Source organism: Dioscorea cayenensis, unplaced genomic scaffold (genome assembly GCF_009730915.1).
Source record: "Dioscorea cayenensis subsp. rotundata cultivar TDr96_F1 unplaced genomic scaffold, TDr96_F1_v2_PseudoChromosome.rev07_lg8_w22 25.fasta BLBR01002027.1, whole genome shotgun sequence".
Lineage (NCBI taxonomy): Eukaryota > Viridiplantae > Streptophyta > Magnoliopsida > Dioscoreales > Dioscoreaceae > Dioscorea > Dioscorea cayenensis.
Window position 1 is genome coordinate 1 of NW_024088418.1, and position 18381 is coordinate 18381.

The following is an 18381-nucleotide window of genomic DNA, read 5'->3' on the forward strand; positions in this document are numbered from 1 at the left end:
TGTTTTATTATTGTGTTGTACTCGGATGGAGGTTTATTTTAGGTGGATGTGGACTTTGGTTAACTAGGTTATTATTTTATTTTCAAGGGTAGAATGTGTTTGGATAAATAATAAAAAATGGAGTTTTTATTTGGTTGGGAAAAGTTCCTACCTCTGTTTCTAAACAAGTGACGTCTTAAGAAGAAATTTTGTTTTTAAATAAATATTTTTTTATAAAATCAATATAATGTTTTGGCCTTTGTCCAAATAATAATAATAATAATAATAATAATAATAATAATGTTTTAACTTTTCTTTTTTTTAATTTTACTCTTGTTTTAATAAAAAGACTTTTACATTTATCTCTTGAGAGAAATGTGTTATATAAGAAAAAAATTAACAAAGTAATAATTAAGATTTTTTATAAAAAGGTATTTTGTTAAATACCCACTATTAAACGTATTTATTTATCTAGTGCTAAAATTATAAATAGCACTTATTTGATAAATTAGGAAATACATTGCCCTATATTTATAAGTTTTGGAGGGACATGAGTTATCTATGTTTTTTTTTTAATTTAAGTATGGAGATGAAATAAATTTTTGTGAGGGTGCATTTAATATTTTATTATAGCTAGGATGAGAGATTATATTTAATATTATTGTTTATGGACAATAATTAAGATTTTTATAAGATTATTATTATATGAGTTTTTCTTATACAATTAGTTTGCTCATGCAAATGAATAGGTTATTATTATAAGTATAATACTTTAATTGGTCCCTGTATTTTTTTCTCTCTCCCTTTTTGGTCCTTTTACTCAGAAATGCTCCCAATTAGTCCCTCTATTTTTGAAAATGTGTCCACTTAGTTAAAAATGTTCCAAATTAGTACATCTACTTTTAAAAATGATTCAACTAGAGACTAAGTGGGCACATTTTTAAAAAGTAGAGGGACTAGTTGGGAGCATTTCTAATTAAATAGGCACATTTTCAAAAGTAGAAGTACTAACCAAGAACATTTCTGAGTAGAGAGAGTAAAAGAGAAAAAAGAGAAAAATACATAAACTATTTTGATGATTATAACATTATTATATTATATATGATACTTTTCACTAATAATTTGGTTGCAAGATTGACCATCATTTTTGTACTATATTTATTTATTTATTTATGTTTAATTTAACACATGTGAGCTCATTAATCTCTTATGATTTGTGCAAAAGTTACCCCCTATTTTTTTCATAAAATTTAATTATTTAAATAAATATATTAATAATTATTTTTTAAAAAATTATTAATAGTAGTTAACATCCATTATTAATGTAAACATACATAATTTTAATTTTAAAATATTTATTTTATTTAATATATATTAGTTAGTCAAATTTTGTTCAACATCAAATACAAGTTTCTACCGTTTGCATAAACCAACATTAACTCTATATATATATCATAAACATGAACTTATAATTTCATAACCAATGCATCATTTTTTTATGTAAGATATTCGTATTTTTGTTGAAAAAATAGATATGAATCTCAACTCATGCAAAGTGAAAACACAAGCGTATTGAGATATTAATCTCATGCATGTGCTTATTTCTGACATTAGTTGTCCACTTTAAAAAAAAAAACCATATAATTTCATACTAAAATTATTAAATTTTAAAACAGATAAATCCATGCCAACATATTTATTAAATCATCCAGAAACATTTATTTAATTACATGATAAAGCAAAATGAGAACCATATATATAAATCACTACTACTACTACTAATTATCATCGGCTCATGAGAGAAAATCAATGCTCCCGGCCGACTTAATATTGTCACCAGTCGTCGCGTGCTGCGCCGGCACGCCATTGCTCAATGGTCCAGCCTGCCAAACTTGATTCACAGTGGTGCTATTCCCGGGCAACTCCAACGTCGCAAAGATGGTCATTGTCTCATTGAATAACTCCCCTGACTTGCTATACACCGTGAAGCTCAAGTTGCCATCTTTGATATCAGGAGTGTAGCTAGAGATGGCGGTGGAGTACACTAGCAAGGCTCCGTCGGAGCCGGAGAAGGCGATAAGAGACTGAGCACCGATCATGCCCTGGCCGGTGGGATTGAGAGCCCATGCAACCCAGCCGTTGGAGGGGATGGGAGCACGGTAGGCGATGTCGATGGTAGCGTTGTCTGGGTGATAACTCCAGTGGATGGTGGCGTTGAGGTAAGGAAGGGTGCTGCAGGAGGTGTAGATTTGGTTTCCGGAGAAGGTGTCGGAGAGGCAGGACTGAGCAAGGGATGGAGAGATTCCGGCGAGGAGAAGGAGGAGGATGAAAGGGGTGGCCATGGATATATATATAGGGGAAAGGTGGGAGCTTGGGAGGGATTTGGGAATGAGAATGAGAGTTTAATTTGTGGGATTGGGAGTGGAGCAAGGTAGGGCTTTTTATGGAGGGAGAAGCTAGCACTTAAGAAAAAGGCTAGGAGAAGGAGGTGATGATCATGACTAAGTCTAAAGAGTTACAGTGTTGGAAGCTCAATGAAGACTAATTCTTAGTGATTGTAGTATATGTTGTTTGATGGATTTGGGTTAGTAACGTATAGAGCTAGCTAGGATTTGCGTGTTGTGAGCACATGAACTGTCACAAAGAAGACTTTATTTGAGGGCGGCAAGAAGATATATAGACTAAATTATATCCCATTCATTTTTCTTTGACCTTCCGTTCTACATGCCTCTATATATCTTTAATCTAGTAGTTGAGTACGTATTATTGCAGTATTTTTGTAAACCACAAGTAATAGTGCAATATCTTTATAAACTATTGTTGTAATATGTATGTGTGTGTTTGTATGCGTATAGTATAGAGACATATATGATATATTATAGTGGTTGTCTTGTCTATGATTAAGTCTATGCGGGAAGTAATTCTATACAACAGGCTATGGTGGCTTAGAAGTTTAAAATATAATATATTTGTATTTTTTAAATAATCAAATATTAAAACTTATATGATTTTATTTTGGTTTTTATTTTTATGTTTTTACATAGTTTATGGCGATGTTATCAAGAGGAAATGGTTCTTGTTGGTTCGTTAATAGTGATGTTAATCGAATCTCCTTTTGGTTTTATTATTGTGTGTACTATGATTATTTATTTATTTTTTTTAAATGGACTGTGATAAGTGCCTTCCCACATACAAAGGATGTTAAAAGAGACAAATAATTATAAACTAATTATAGTGCTTAATGGCTTTTTAAAAATTTATTATGTGAAAATCCTTTGTCTTGCTTGAATTTAAGTTTATTTGAGGTGGATCTGGACTTTGGTTAACTAGGTTATTATCTGGTAGGAAGAAATAAGGAATAATTAATTACTTGTTTTTGGGGATAGTTGAAAGTTGACCATTTAACTTGTGGGGTTTTGTCTTTGAACTTGTTTCTAAAAACTTTTTTTTATCTATTTATTTATTTATTTTTTTACATGTAAATTTTGATTTCAACAACTGATATGACCGCACAGATTTTTCTGGCTTCATCCGTTTCTAAACAAATGACGTTTTATGAAGGAAATTTTATTTTTTAATAAATGTCGTTTGGAAAACAAATTAAAATTTTGACTTTCGTTTTTCAACTTTATCCCCGTTTCAATAAAAAAAAAAATTTATAACTATCAACCAATTTCATCATTTCCAAAGGGAGAAAGGCATTATATATCAGAAAATTAATAGAGTAATTATTATAAGTGTTCTTTTATATATATATAAATAAAATTTAGGTAAATACTCTAGTGCTAAAATCTCAAATTACATACACTAATTTGATAGTGGAGGAACTATCAATACCAGTAATGTTCAAAAAATTCGAAGCAAAAGAAAATAGAAGAGAGCAGGTATTGATAATTTTTATGTCATTATGTATAAATTTCGAATGACAAATGTTAAGCGTATGAATGAAATGAATTATATATATATATGTGTGTGTGTGTGTGTGTGTGTGTGTGTGTGTGAGGATGGAATGAAATAATTTTTTTGTGAGAATGCAATTTAATATTATATTATTTGATAGGAATTTATATTCTCGTTAAGTGCTTTTGGTATATATAGGGATTAATCTAGGATTTCTGGAATTATAAGTTAGAGAATATGTTATTCTTATATTTAGTATAAAATTATTTCAGGAAATCATTTATTCCCAACAATGTATTATTTCATGACTAAAGGCTTTCCATATTTAAATGGGAGATTGGATATAAATTATACCCATTATATGGAAATAAATTTATTTAAATAAAATGACCAAAAACACCTCCAATTCTATTTCTTCCATCACATCCTTTTTACTATAAGAGTCCGTTTGGATCACGGAATAGGAATGGTAATGGAAAAAGTAATGGTAATGCTAATGAAAAAAGTGTTTGGTTGAAAGGAATAAATATTGGGAATGGAAAAAGTGACATAGAGAATTATATGTAAATTACTTTAATACCCTTAATATAAGTAATGATAAACTAATATATAAAATAATTACATATAAATAAATATTTAGTCTCTATAATTATTATAATTAAATATTTAGAATAAATAATTTTTTTATCATTAACTAATTTAATTTAATTATAATATTTAAATTACTTAATTTATGTTTATTATAATTTAATTTAATTATTATAATGACTTAATTTATATTTATTATTATTATTATTATTTAATTAAGTCTTAAGTAGGGGCAAAAATGTCATTTCACTTTACTTATCATAATTAAATAGTTTTATTAATTATTTTATTTAATTAAATCTGTGTAGGGGCAAAACTGTCATTTCACTTTTAATTATTATAATATTTAAATGGCTCAATTTATATTAATTATTATTTACTTTAATTATTATAATTAGTTATTTAAATTAATAATTATTATTTAATTAAATCTTAAGTAGGGGCAAAAAAATGTCATTTCATTTTTCCTTATCATAATTAAATACTTTTTATTAATTATTTATTTAATTAAATCTATGTAGAGGGCAAAACTGTCATTTCACTTTCCTTATCATAATTAAATACTTTTTATTAATTATTTATTTAATTAAATCTATGTAGAGGGCAAAATCGTCATTTCACTTTAATTATTATAATATTTAAATGACTCAATTTATATTAATTATTATTTATTTTAATTATTATAATTAGTTATTTAAATTAATAATTATTATTTAATTAAATCTTAAGTAGGGGCAAAAATGTCATTTTGCTATCAATAGTGTTTATTCCCCTCCATGCCCCCCAATTTTGGGGGTAATCAAATGCCTTTACTATGCACCATACAATTACCTACAGTACTCATTACTAACCTAATAGTAAAATACCCAAACATGGGCATATATCCCTATTAGCAATCAATCCCATGCCAATAGGGCCCAATCCCTTCATCCAAACACAACCTAAAAACCGTCTTCACTCTATACACCCAAAACTGCATACAATAACTAATTATTATTTTGTTATATCAATCATAATAATAATAATATTACTATTATTATTATTATTATTATTATTTTTGTTATATCAAAGTTATCCCAATCCCAATGGACATAATATAAGGGCACTCACTGCTGCTATTAAACTTTTGAAAAATCACTTTTACTAAAATTTAAATTGTTTTTAATATTGTCCTTTATATATAAATGATTCATTAAAAAAATGTGGGATTATAATTAAATATAAAATAAAGCTTTTCAATACCTAGTTATATACTAATATGCGAGCAACTGAGTTAGTTTCAATAAAAAAAAAACAATGTGGAATCTATTTCAACATTATACAAGGTCACATTCACTCCTTTTCTTTTAATATCTATCCGTAGGGAATCTCTAAAATTACATTACGAGTAATTATCAACTTTTTTTTTTATTATAATTGACAGATAAAAAAAAATGTGCAACTCTTTCAAAATATAAAATCTTGTCAAGAGCTATTATAAACATTTAGTTACTTTTTCTGCTACTAGTCTTCTCGTTTTTTTGTAATTTTTGTCATTATAAATAAAAAAATTAATTTTAAGTTTTTACTTCCACTAAAATAAATTCCTGAAAGAAGCCACGCCTTGAAATAGGGATGGGAATGGGGCGAGACGGGGTGGGGGCGGGGCATGCCTCTACCATCCTCACCCGCCTCATTTTTTTTATAAACAGCCCGCCCCATCTCATCATGCCCTGCTTCGCTCATAGTTACAAATAAATAACTAAAATACCCTAAAAATATTTATAAAATATTTTTTTATAAAACATATACTTATAAAATAAGCCCATAAAAAATTATTAAAATTAAAAAAAAAATTATTTACCCCCGTACACTATATAATAATTATAATAAGTTAAATTATTAGTGGGGCGGGCCTGCCCCATCCAAAACCGCTCCGTTACCATGGGTCGGTTCGGGTTTTTACCATCCCTAATTACTTATCCCACTACTTTTTCATAAAATTTGATCATTTAAATATACATACATATATATCTACATATATATATATATATTAATGATTATTTCTACAAATTATTAAAATCAATGTCCTTCTTAATGTTCAACATTCATGATTTTAATCTTAAAAATATTTATTTTAATTAATATTAATTCAATCCAACATCAAATACAAGCTTTCAAATCAATCATTTGCATAAAACTAAATCAACCAACCGAACATATTGATTTTGATTAGCTCCGTTAATATTACACATCTTTTCATGCACATTTCTTGATGTTCATATACATAAGCATGTTGTTTTGATAGTTCTGACAAACAGAATGAGAGTTTCTATTATAAGATGAGTTTGGTTTAAATATAGCCAGCACATGGTGCACTAACTTATAATTTCATATTAAAATAATTTAGTTTTAAAACATATATATCCATGCCAACATTAATTTAATCATCCACAAACATTTGTTTAATTATATGATAAACAACATGAAAACAATCTAAACACCACATTCATATCAGTTGATTGCAGAAAAACAGTGAAACATGAAGAGGAAAACTAGATTATAACATAAGGCATAATATAAGTTTTACATAACTGAAGGGTCATAAAACTAAAATAATGATCTTTTAACATCCATAATCCTATTCAGCATTTAGAGACCCTTCTATTGCTCACTAGATTACTACTAATTATTCATTCCCAATTCAGCTCATTGCCATGCAAATTCAGAAGAAAGCTCTGCTTCCATAGAACACCCTTGTGCCAGTCCTCATTGATGCCGGTATCTTCTGTTCCGTCGATGAATTGCCACTTTCCTTACTATTATTGTTGTTATCATTATCGTTGTTGTCGTTGCTATTGTTGTTCTCGATGTCCATAGGAAGCTTCATACTTGCCAAAGACTCTTGCATTGCTTTCATGTACAAGTCGACGATGTCGTTTGGCATGACAGACTGCTCTGGTTCGACCGAAACATTGATTAATGGTTGCATGATGGTATCATCAGTTTCCGACTCTTTTTCCTTTTGGTTTTGGTCAGAGATTGCAGGAGAGCCATTGACAGAAACACAACTCACAGGAGTGTCATTGCCGGAGGCACTGATAATACTATTCTCCGTTGAGAAGCTCTCCACGAAAACGAATGCCAGCTTCTTCATTGGTATGGCATTCACCATTCTCCGGATTAATCAAATTTTCAGTAGTTTGAGAATCCATTTCGGTACATGGAACTCCGAATAGCTCTGACACCATTTGATTGTTTTCATTCATCACTTGCCAGTCCACAAACTCCATCTTCGAAAACTTGCTAGTGATCGAATCTTCATTCTCTGAAATCAGGCAATGCAGTATCAGCAAAGACAGCGACCGGGGGAGGCGCAACTGCCATGACATCAGGGTAAGAGCCGACATACGAAATAGAAAGCTGAACAAAACCAGCAGCAGAATGAAACAGATCATTTGCCGAAAGTGCAAACTCCTTCTCTAGCTTCCCTTTGGCTACAATTACATTGGAAAGAGGTATTAACACAAATCCTAGCAATTGGTCTTCAAGATGACTCGGCACAGCACTTCGCATCCATATCTCACATCTAAGCGAAGATTCGATATTCTGAACACTGAGCTGGAGTTTCTCATTGAACACTGGATTGCCCCCGGCCGATCGAATAACTTTGCTCTCAATAGCAATTTCCGGGTTCCCGGTTAGTGAAAGCTTAGCATAGACATCCTGTTTATGGTAGATGCAGATGTTATGAATGTTGTGAGCTTGATGAATGAAAACATCGAGGTAGCCGATGACTCCTTCAGGAGTTTCTACATTAGTTTCACTCTGCTTGTTGATTGATTGAGGGCTTGAACTTTTCCCACTGTGGTTCATGAGGTTTGATGCTGAATTCCTCTGCTCAATCATGTGAGTAGAGTTAGTGAAGGACTGAGAAAATGGTTTGCAAGACTCCATGATTAGCTACTCCCTGCATCACCAGAACAAATTAAATGTTTGGTTTGTATAGAACTTCAAATTCATTAAACTTTGGTTTGTATAGAGTTTCAGATAATCAAATAATTCACAATTAAGTATGAATTACTGAAATGATTCATATAAGTAAATGAAAAAGAGATTCAGATCCTTCATGATGAAGAGAAAGCATAGATTCCAGTTAAGTTGGGGATTCTAATCCATATAAGTAAAAAGAAATAAGTTCCCAAAAGATTTTTTAAAAAAAGGGACAGAAAGATAGGGTCTAGCTAGAGTTCTCACAGAACTAAAAAAAAAAATTACAGAAATGAAATCAGATCACCACAAGATTAGCAAAGTTGATTACTTCAAATTGCTTTCTAAAGAACATGTACACAACAGAAAAAAGAAAAAAAACAAGAAATGAAAAGCAGACTCATCCAAAGAACTCAAAAGTTAACAGAAATGTAATCAGATAAGCAAAATCAGCAAAGTTCAATACTTCAATTTCTTACAAAAACATGATAAGCATCACCAAATTACAAAAGTGGGAAAAATCCCAGAGCACAACTCAAAAAACAGAAAAAGGTAAGAGAACTGATCAACATAAGTCAGAAAATTTGCAGAAATGCAACCAAATATTCAAAATCAGCAAAGTCCAACAACTCAAATTGTTGTTTAAAGCATGTTTGACTTAAAATTAATAAACAAATAAACAAAACACCAAATAACAACACACAAAAAAAGGGACAGAAACCTCAAAATTTAGCAGCAATAAAACCAAATAACCAAAATCAGCAAAGTCCAACACTTCAAATTGCTATCTAAAAGATCATAACCATCCAAAAAATTAGAAATAAAAACAGAAACAAAAACAAAATCCCCACTTGCTGCAAAATCAGAAAAACATGAACAATAAACAAACAAAATCCACACAAGAAACACAAAGCCCAAAGCAAAAAGAGAAGAAAGAGATGTACCTGAAGGAAGAGAAGAAAAGGGGAGGAACTGGATCCAAGAAGGTGAAAAACAGTGTAGACAGCGCTAGAAGAACAACATTGATATGATCCACATGAAAGCATTAAAAAAGGATGAGAAAAGATAAAAGTTTGGAGAAATGGTCTCCTACACTTTTTCAAAGGTCAAGAAATATCCTCTCCATTTTATTTTTTTAATTAATTATGAAACAAAAACAAAATCCCCACTTGCTGCAAAATCAGAAAAACATGAACAATAAACAAACAAAATCCACACAAGAAACACAAAGCCCAAAGCAAAAAGAGAAGAAAGACATGTACCTGAAGGAAGAGAAGAAAAGGGAAGGAACTGGATCCAAGAAGGTGAAAAACAGTGTAGACAGCGCTAGAAGAACAACATTGATATGATCCACATGAAAGCATTAAAAAAGGATGAGAAAAGATAAAAGTTTGGAGAAATGGTCTCCTACACTTTTTCAAAGGTCAAGAAATATCCTCTCCATTTTATTTTTTTAATTAATTATTTTTATTATCTTCCAAAAAGAAAAATTTAAACAATTATTCCACTAAGTTCTAAAGTTTGCTCAGGTCAATACTGACAGGCAGTGAGGCACTTGATATTTTACTTGTCACATTTTCCCAAACATTTCTGTCTATTTTTTTAATGATATTTTAATGAAAATATAAAATAAAACAACTTTTATTTGTCTTGCTCTTCAAATGTCAAAATTTTTTTTTTTTTTTTCAATTATTCAATGTTTTGCCATTTGTTTTGTTTTGTTTTTCTTTTTTAGAATAAGAAGTAAAAAATTAAATTTTACGAGAATAGAGCATTAATATAAAGGACATTTTTTCAGTTAAGAAAAAAAATATTTATATAAGATAGACATTCAAATTATTGATGACTATTCAAGTGAGTTTTAAAAAAATAATAACAAATAATTTAAAATATTTAAAATTTCATTTGGTAAAAATCCAACATCAAACAATAAACAATTATTCAAGATCAATGTTGTTTATTTATAGAACTTTTAATACAACCGAATTTATTTAGAGTTTGTGTTACTTAAGAAGCCAATGGACCAAACAACTAAAAAAATACTTTATGTATTTATTAATGTAATAAAAATATAGTATTAAATATAATATATCTGATTTTTTTATGTAATTATATTTTATATTTAATTGTGTCAATCTATCTAAATAGTTGAATAAATAAATTAAATTTAAAAACACATTTATTCATATTTTTTTCCAAAGATTTTAGACGTGATTCTTTTAATAATCTCGAGTAAAATATAAAATATATATGTCAAATTCAAATCAATTCTCGAAGGTGCTTATATCATGGAGTCATATTCTTATCAACCAAACTTTTGTAATTAAGCGAATTAAAAAAGAAAATAGCGAATATCTTTTAATTGTTTGTTTGTCTTATATAATATTTTTCTTTCCTTTGATTAAGTCTTGTAGTCCTTGTTAATGAGAACTAATCAATGGACGACAAAAGTTTAGAATTAGAGTTTCATCATTTATTATCCAATTGAAAAGTTTTTTTAATTGATTTTTCAGTTTGGAAGAGCTTTTAATATAATGTTGGTACTTAATATACGAGTGAAATTTATGGTAATGTGTATAAATACTTGAATTTGTATTTTTATCTTTTTTGTACTCCGGAATGTATTTAAATTTTTTTTTTTAATCTTCAACTATTGTTTTTTTTTAATTTATAAATGGCACAAACCACAACCTTCAGCCATTAGTGTGAAACAAAGTTAACCCCCAATCTCTTACTTGAGGAAAATGTTACCATTCAATTACTGTAAAAGTGGTATAATCTCTAATTTTCCATAAACTTTCATTAATATATATAAAATATATATATACTCATAAAAGCTAGACTATAGTGTTTGGAAGTAGAAAGGAAAGTAAAGGAAGAAAAAAAAAAAGGGAAAGAGAGGGAAAGTACAAACACCCTCATAAAAAGCTAGACTAACATAGTGTTTGGAAGTAGAAGGAAAGTAACCGAAAGGGAAAGAGAGGAAAGTAAAGTAAAGGGAAGAGAAAGAGAGGAAAAGGAGACGTACAAAAAAATAAATAAATAAAAATAATGAAGGGCTTTAACCCTTATTTAAATAGTCAAATTTTATAGAGACAAAAGAAATAATGGCTGTTTGATAAACTTTGTTTGGTCAAGGAGGGGAAAGAAAAGGAAAAGACATTGAATAATATGATTTACTAATTATACCCTATTTATTAAATAAAAAATTACTTATTTTTATTTAATTACATGTATTATCAATATCTCAAACAAATTCACACTTTAAATAGATTTTTTTTTAATAAATATTGAAATTATTACTCTAGAATTGGGGTATTATATAATTCCTTTCCGTATCAATTGTTATCATTGATATTCAGGAATATTTTAAACTATCTATTTTTACCTCCTCAAAGCAAAGCAAATCCAAATAATTAAAAAAATTTTAGTTGGAATTGTGTGAGGTCTAATTTCTATTATTTTAGTAGGATTATTTTGATTGACCTAGAAAAACACAAATAAGCAAATAAACAAATAAACAAAAAAAAAAACATGTTAATGAGGATTTGTGATGGTGTGGAGTAAACTCATTAAATCTTTGATTTCGTATATTTTTAACCCTGACATATGAGAATGACGGGATGTTGACCATAAACAATTAAAAAGTATAAAATAACAAAAACAATATAACAATGAAGGCCTAGAAAGGATAAGCCTAGCAACATAATAATGTTTAAGACAATATAGATGTCTGATCTACATTGATAAGTAGAGAGAAAAAAAAACACAAGATCAAATTGATGCAAGATACGTGGAATTAACACCAATGATCAAATAAAGACTCAAAAATAAATTGCAAGAATCTTACTTTTTAGACAAGGTGATTGGTACCAGGTGATCCTTTGATTACAATACAATTAAATTGAAAAAGGGAAAGAAAAACTATCATGTAATTAATTAAAAAATAGAAAGTATTAAGGGTCTATTTAAAAATGATAAAATTTTTAGGAGATTCCCTCTCCCTGGCACCCCAAATAAGGGGAGGGTTGGGGGATTTCGGAGATCGGATTTAACCCTTCCTTTCCCTTCATTAAGTTAAACAAATTTATCCAAATAATGGAAGGCCTAACTCGACCCTCCGAAACCCTCTCCTTCTTTTACTTCCCCTCCTCGGCCCTCAATTCAAACATAGCATAAGTAATAAAGTACAGTAAAATTTCTATAAAATAATACTTTTAGGATAGAGAATTATTATTATTTTATAGATGTAATCTATTTTATCGATAAATAAATATTTATTAATTTAGAGGTTGTTTTGATATTTTATACAATAATGTTGGAGCAATAAATCCTGAAAAAATTAACATATTAAATGTTATTAATTTTATTAATGCAGCTTAGAGCATTAATGTGAAAAGAACCATTACACATTGTTTTTGGCATAAAAAAAAAAAATCAAATCAGAAGAAGGAATGCTTTTGAGTATGTTGTTGAAGAGGAAGGCATCCATGATTTATTTCTGGTTTATGGTATAAACATGCAAGGGATGTTAAGAGGCTTTTAAGCTATTCTAGTGAATTTGTTGTTGAGATAGAATCACATATATATAGATGAAGAGATTATTCAAAGGGTAATTGTTACACTAGTTGATAATGATCAAGATCCAAATTATAATTGTGTTTTACCAAATACTTCTCCGAAACAAGTTTTTTTAGCAATATGTAAAACTTTTCAAAATTACTTGCTGTAATATGAGAAAAAATTATCAAATATAGTGTGTACCTTGTCAAACATTAAGGATCAGATTAATTTAGTTCACAAACAAAGAAGAAACAAATAACTTTAGATCCATATTTTAGAAAAAAATAAATTTTAAAAATAGAAGTAGCCTAAGAAACTCAATATTATGAATTTTGTATGATATGCTTTATGTGTATTCGATGAATTACTAGTTTATATTTTCATTGGGCCCAAAAACGTTTTTAAAAAATTATTATTTTCATGCATTTAGTGAAATTATTAATTTAGCTTGCTAGCTCATATCCAGGCCAAAAAATTATATAATTAAGATTATTAATTTATTAAATATTTTATTTATCGAGGTTTTACTGGCATATTTTATCACCTTTTTTTTTTGGTAGGTTCGCAACATCGTCTGCCACTTGACCTACAACAATACCTTGACCAACTCTAGGTTCAATAGAAATAAGGCCTATGGCATAAGCATTAGAAATCATTAGATTCATGGTAAGTAATGTGCACAGGTCAGTGATACAATCAATATATATATACTCTATTTTATTTTAAAAGTATTTTTACTTTTCAAGGGCCCTAAACCAGTTTGTGAAGTATTAAAAATTCTATAAAATTATAGATCTCTTTCAACATATATTTTCTTACATATTTGAAAATTCAAACTAAAAACTACTTGTTTAAATGACTTAAACCTCTACCATTTGAATTAACAATGGTTCATACTTTTTCTTTTGACCCTTGGCTATAATATATAATTTATTTGTAAATTTTGGATAAATTAAATATTACTTTATATATAGAACAAAATGGTAAACGTTTAACTGAATATGAACTAACTATGGAGCAGAAAGGAAAGAAAAACCGGTTTCCAAATATTAAACAAAAGTTTAAAGGGAGAGATGAAAACATAATTATGATGACAATGAGTTGTTCCGACGTTTGAAAACTAATTCCATATTTATATGGTTTACTGTTTCAATAATAAAAACAGTCTATGAAAGAAAATAAAACTTTATGTTTATATATACATATATATATATATATATATATATACATACATACATATATATATATATATAAAAGAAAGGAAAAAAAACTAAAAACTAAAAAAGTTGAGTTTGATTTGAGTAGTTGGAAGATGAATGACAATGATAATGACAAAGGGCATCTTCCAAATGAGAGTGTTGTTGTATTAGTTGAGCTGTGAAGAATAATAGGTGATGTAGGGCCAATATGTTTTTGTGACCACCCTAAAATGAAATATCATGTGAATTCAAACACCTTTCATGTCTTCACCCTCTAGAACCCTAATTTCTTGGAATTTTCTTAAACTTTATTGTGTGTGGGCCTAAAAAATATTGATATCTTTGCATCTTTTAGGGCGTTTATTTCGCTGGAATTATTCTTTGCTAAAATGATTTTAAAATTTTATTTTCTTTTAAAATAAATTTAAAAACGGTGGACTTGACTATATAATTCATTTAGGTAGTGTTTATTTCAAGGGATTTGGAGTTACATGTAACTCCAAATCCCTTACCTTTTTAAAATCCGGTGTTTGTTTTGATGTCATGTGCTTTTGAAATCAGTCGATTTGAGGGATTTTTGGTTTCACGGTCGAAAATGACCGTAAAAACCAAATCCGGGAGTTAACCGAGTATATATCGTATGTATATATACATATATATATACTGATATCTATCACGATATACGTATATCACGTATATACATATACACATACATATACATACATATATACATAAATCTATACATATACACATATACATATATACACATATACATATACACATACACATACACATAAACATATATACACATACATATACACATACGTATATGTATACACATACATATACATATATATACACATACACATATACATATATACACATATATGTATGCACATACATATACATACATATATTTATATATACATACATGTATGTATATACATTCCCTAGATATACCTATATATAGTATGTTTACATATATAAATACACATATATATGTATATATAAATATATATGTATATATACACAAATATATACATATATATATATATATATATATATATTTATATATACATACATGTATGTATATACATTCCCTAGATATACCTATATATAGTATGTTTACATATGTAAATACACATATATATGTATATATAAATATATATGTATATATACACAAATATATATATATATATATATATATATATATATATATATATATATCTGTAGAGGCATATCACATACGACATCTGCGTGTTTTCCGATTCCAGATTTCACTAAATCCTTCCCGACAAAGCATACTGATCTTATAATACTGATGAATTCGAGTTACATTCAATGAAACACAAGATTTGGACTATGCACTGTATTTTGAAAGCCAAGTATTCGGAGTTACATTGTAGCTAGAAATCCATTGATGTTAAATTACATCCGACCGAAACGCTACTCATTTTAATAAATTTATAAACATATTGGTATTGATAAATTTTTTAATAAAACAAATTGGTTCAAGTCAAAGAGGTTTTGAATTATTTAAACATGTGATTTTGAGCTCTTATATTTGTGTTTATAAAAATCACTTATGGTAATGGATTTTTGCTTTTGTTTTTATATGACTTTCAGTGTCTCGTCCCAGACTTATTTAGAGTTTGTGGCTCCTAAAAAACTAATGGGTCATAGACTACTCAAAAAGGTCTTCTTCGTCCCAGACTTATTTAGAGTTTGTGGCTCCTAAAAAACTAATGGGTCATAGACTACTCAAAAAGGTCTTCTTCTTTATAGAGCTCTCAGCATCTGATCCCAAACTTATTTAGAATTTGTAGTTCTTACAGAACTAGTTGGTCAAAACTGAAAAAATCTTTAATAAAATTATTTATGTGTAAAATTTAAAATGAATTTAGTTTTTTTTATAATAATAATATTTCAAAATATGTAGCTACAAAGGTAATTTTGAGAAGATACAATTGAAATTCAGCTTGGAATTGATTTTTTTTTTTTGAAGCTGAAAATATTGGGGTTTTTAATAACTTCTATAGTTCTATGCGTTAAATTCAGTGTGTGTGTGTATATATATATTGGATTTAAAAAAGACTTATAAAGCAAATATACAATTTAAATAATAATTTATTTTTATTTTATCATAATTTATTTTCTTTTAACTAATCTTGGCACGTTGGGTGATTGCAAAATAGCAACTTGTATCTTGACTATTGCAGTAGAGAACATTTTGAAAATTTAATATAATATCTTGTCATTTTAATAAATTCAGTGGCCAATAAGAATAATGGACTTGAAACATACTTACAACTTACAAGGACAGTATTGTTAGTATTTCTACTTTTTTTTTTAAAAAAAAAGAAACATAAAAATAATAAAAAAACCTTGATAATGAAATTAATTAAACTATGTATATGAGATTAATTATATTGTATGCCATAATTATACTATAAATGCACTTTTATACATAGTTATATTATAGAAATTATGTCCTAAATATATGGTTTAAATTTATTAATCCAAATTCCACTAAGCTTTATATAGAGTTACATTGTGTTATATACATATAAGTAGATAATAATGTGAAAATCATCACAATTTAAACATCAAATTTAAACTACCAAGTCCTCAATGACCTCTTGATGTATTGGCAATAAATACCCTATTTAGAGTGTTCATATCCTATTGAAGAGATATGTTCAAATCTTAGCTTAAAGTAAAGGCTCAAACAGATTGAGAAAATTAACTTTATTTATGTGCATGTGTTTGACATGTGATTTATCCATATTTCATAAAATAAATAAAATAAATAAAGTAAACATCAAATCCAAGGTAAGCTAGAAGCTAATAATTAATTTCTAATAATAAAATTAATTTAACTCTATTCAATTTTATATATTAATATTATATAAATAATAAAAGGCTAAAACTAATAAAAGGAGCTTTTTAGAAGGCTTAAAATGGAAGTAAATTGCAAGTATGAATGCAAAAGCTAGTTAGTCCTTTTTAGTGGGGTGAGATTATTTAGTAGCATTCTTGGAGAGTGGGCACATCTTTGAAAGTTCAATTTTAGCTTTAGTTAACATCAAAGATTTGAATTCTATTTGGCAACATGTTTCAAGATGGTGACTTGTTGCCATCAAACAAATGGAGAATGATAAGGATCGATTCTCCAAAAACCATAGCACTCATGAGTTGAGAAATGTAATTTTTTTATATAAAAAATTGAATGAAAAAGTTATTATTCAAATAATAATAATAATAATAAATTATATTAATAATGAACAAATAATCTCAAGTTTGGATATTACAAAAAAACGCTTCCGAGTTTGAGTATTCACAAAAGGTCCCTTTTTTTTCTACCAGCATATTTTTTTGTCTTTCTGTCATAAAGGTAACTGACATTGACAGAAATACCTCTTAACTTTTTAAGTAGAAACACATAATATTAAACAAAAATATTAAATATTAAATAGAAAGGTAAAATATTAAATGAAAATGTATTATATATTGAGTGAAAACTTATGTGGTTAAATGAAAATACATAGTATTAAATCAAAAATTATACATTTCAAGTGGAAAATAAATGTTGCAAGATAGAGTAAATTGACGGAGTGAGTTGCATTAATTGAAAAGTAAGTTGTCAGAAAAATGAGGGATTGTCTAGTAAATTAAATGTTAGAGGGTCTATTTATGATATTTTGAAATTTTCAAAGACTTATAATTCATTTTTTCTAAATTATAAAAGAACAATAAAAAAATAAAAAAATACTAATAAACTAGTCTAAAATTCAAATTTTTTATGTATGTAAAAATCGGTGTTGAACATGTCTTCTTCATTGAAAATGGTTAGATTTAAGGATTTTAAAAAAATGATGGGTTAAAAAAAGGGAAAAAAACACAGTAGACATCAAGGGAAAAGGGGAGAATTTACATGAAGTGCTTTATGTGTATTTCATGTAGTGCCTAATTACATATTGACACATGTCCCATGTGTTGCCCCATTTGTCTTTTCTTTTTCTCCCGTTAACTCAAAATAACCCTCCGTTAGCCTTGAAGAAAAAAATATTATATTATATGATGAAGTTGATGTTTCTTCAAACCACTCCAACTCCATGGTGGCTTCACTGATGAGAGTGGAAGCTTTGAAGGTGAGTACAGAGCTTTCATGGTGGATGCTAGC

The 18381-nt window shown here is 28.1% G+C and overlaps 2 protein-coding genes across 5 annotated transcripts; both read right to left on the reverse strand.

Annotated features, from left to right (window-relative positions):
* Positions 1-1724: 1724 nt before the first annotated feature.
* Positions 1725-2463, reverse strand: LOC120257339 (cytochrome b561 and DOMON domain-containing protein At5g48750-like). The gene has a single exon (XM_039264826.1). It carries the CDS (start codon positions 2319-2321, stop codon positions 1773-1775), a length of 549 nt encoding a protein of 182 aa, XP_039120760.1. The 5' UTR covers positions 2322-2463; the 3' UTR covers positions 1725-1772.
* A 4519-nt stretch (positions 2464-6982) lies between these two features.
* Positions 6983-9887, reverse strand: LOC120257338 (protein SRC2-like). Of its 4 annotated transcripts, none has more exons than XM_039264822.1 (2): positions 9699-9887; positions 6983-8343 (listed from the first exon to the last, which is right to left on the reverse strand). In XM_039264822.1, exons 1-2 carry the CDS (start codon positions 9798-9800, stop codon positions 7768-7770), a joined length of 678 nt encoding a protein of 225 aa, XP_039120756.1. In that variant the 5' UTR covers positions 9801-9887; the 3' UTR covers positions 6983-7767. The 4 variants fall into 4 exon arrangements, with proteins under 4 accessions (XP_039120756.1, XP_039120759.1, XP_039120755.1 ...); XM_039264825.1 differs by having other exon boundaries at positions 6983-8416; positions 9699-9883; XM_039264821.1 differs by lacking the exon at positions 9699-9887 and adding an exon at positions 9381-9608.
* Positions 9888-18381: the final 8494 nt, after the last annotated feature.

Excerpts from the sequence above, each read along its gene's own strand:
- LOC120257338 (XM_039264822.1), bottom strand. The coding sequence starts at position 9,800 with ATGCTTTCATGTGGATCATATCAATGTTGTTCTTCTAGCGCTGTCTAC. Across the intron at positions 8,344-9,698 it reads CTTTTCTTCTCTTCCTTCAG|AGGAATTCAGCATCAAACCT; the intron begins GTACATGTCTTT and ends ATGATTGAGCAG.
- LOC120257339 (XM_039264826.1), bottom strand. The coding sequence starts at position 2,321 with ATGGCCACCCCTTTCATCCTCCTCCTTCTCCTCGCCGGAATCTCTCCA.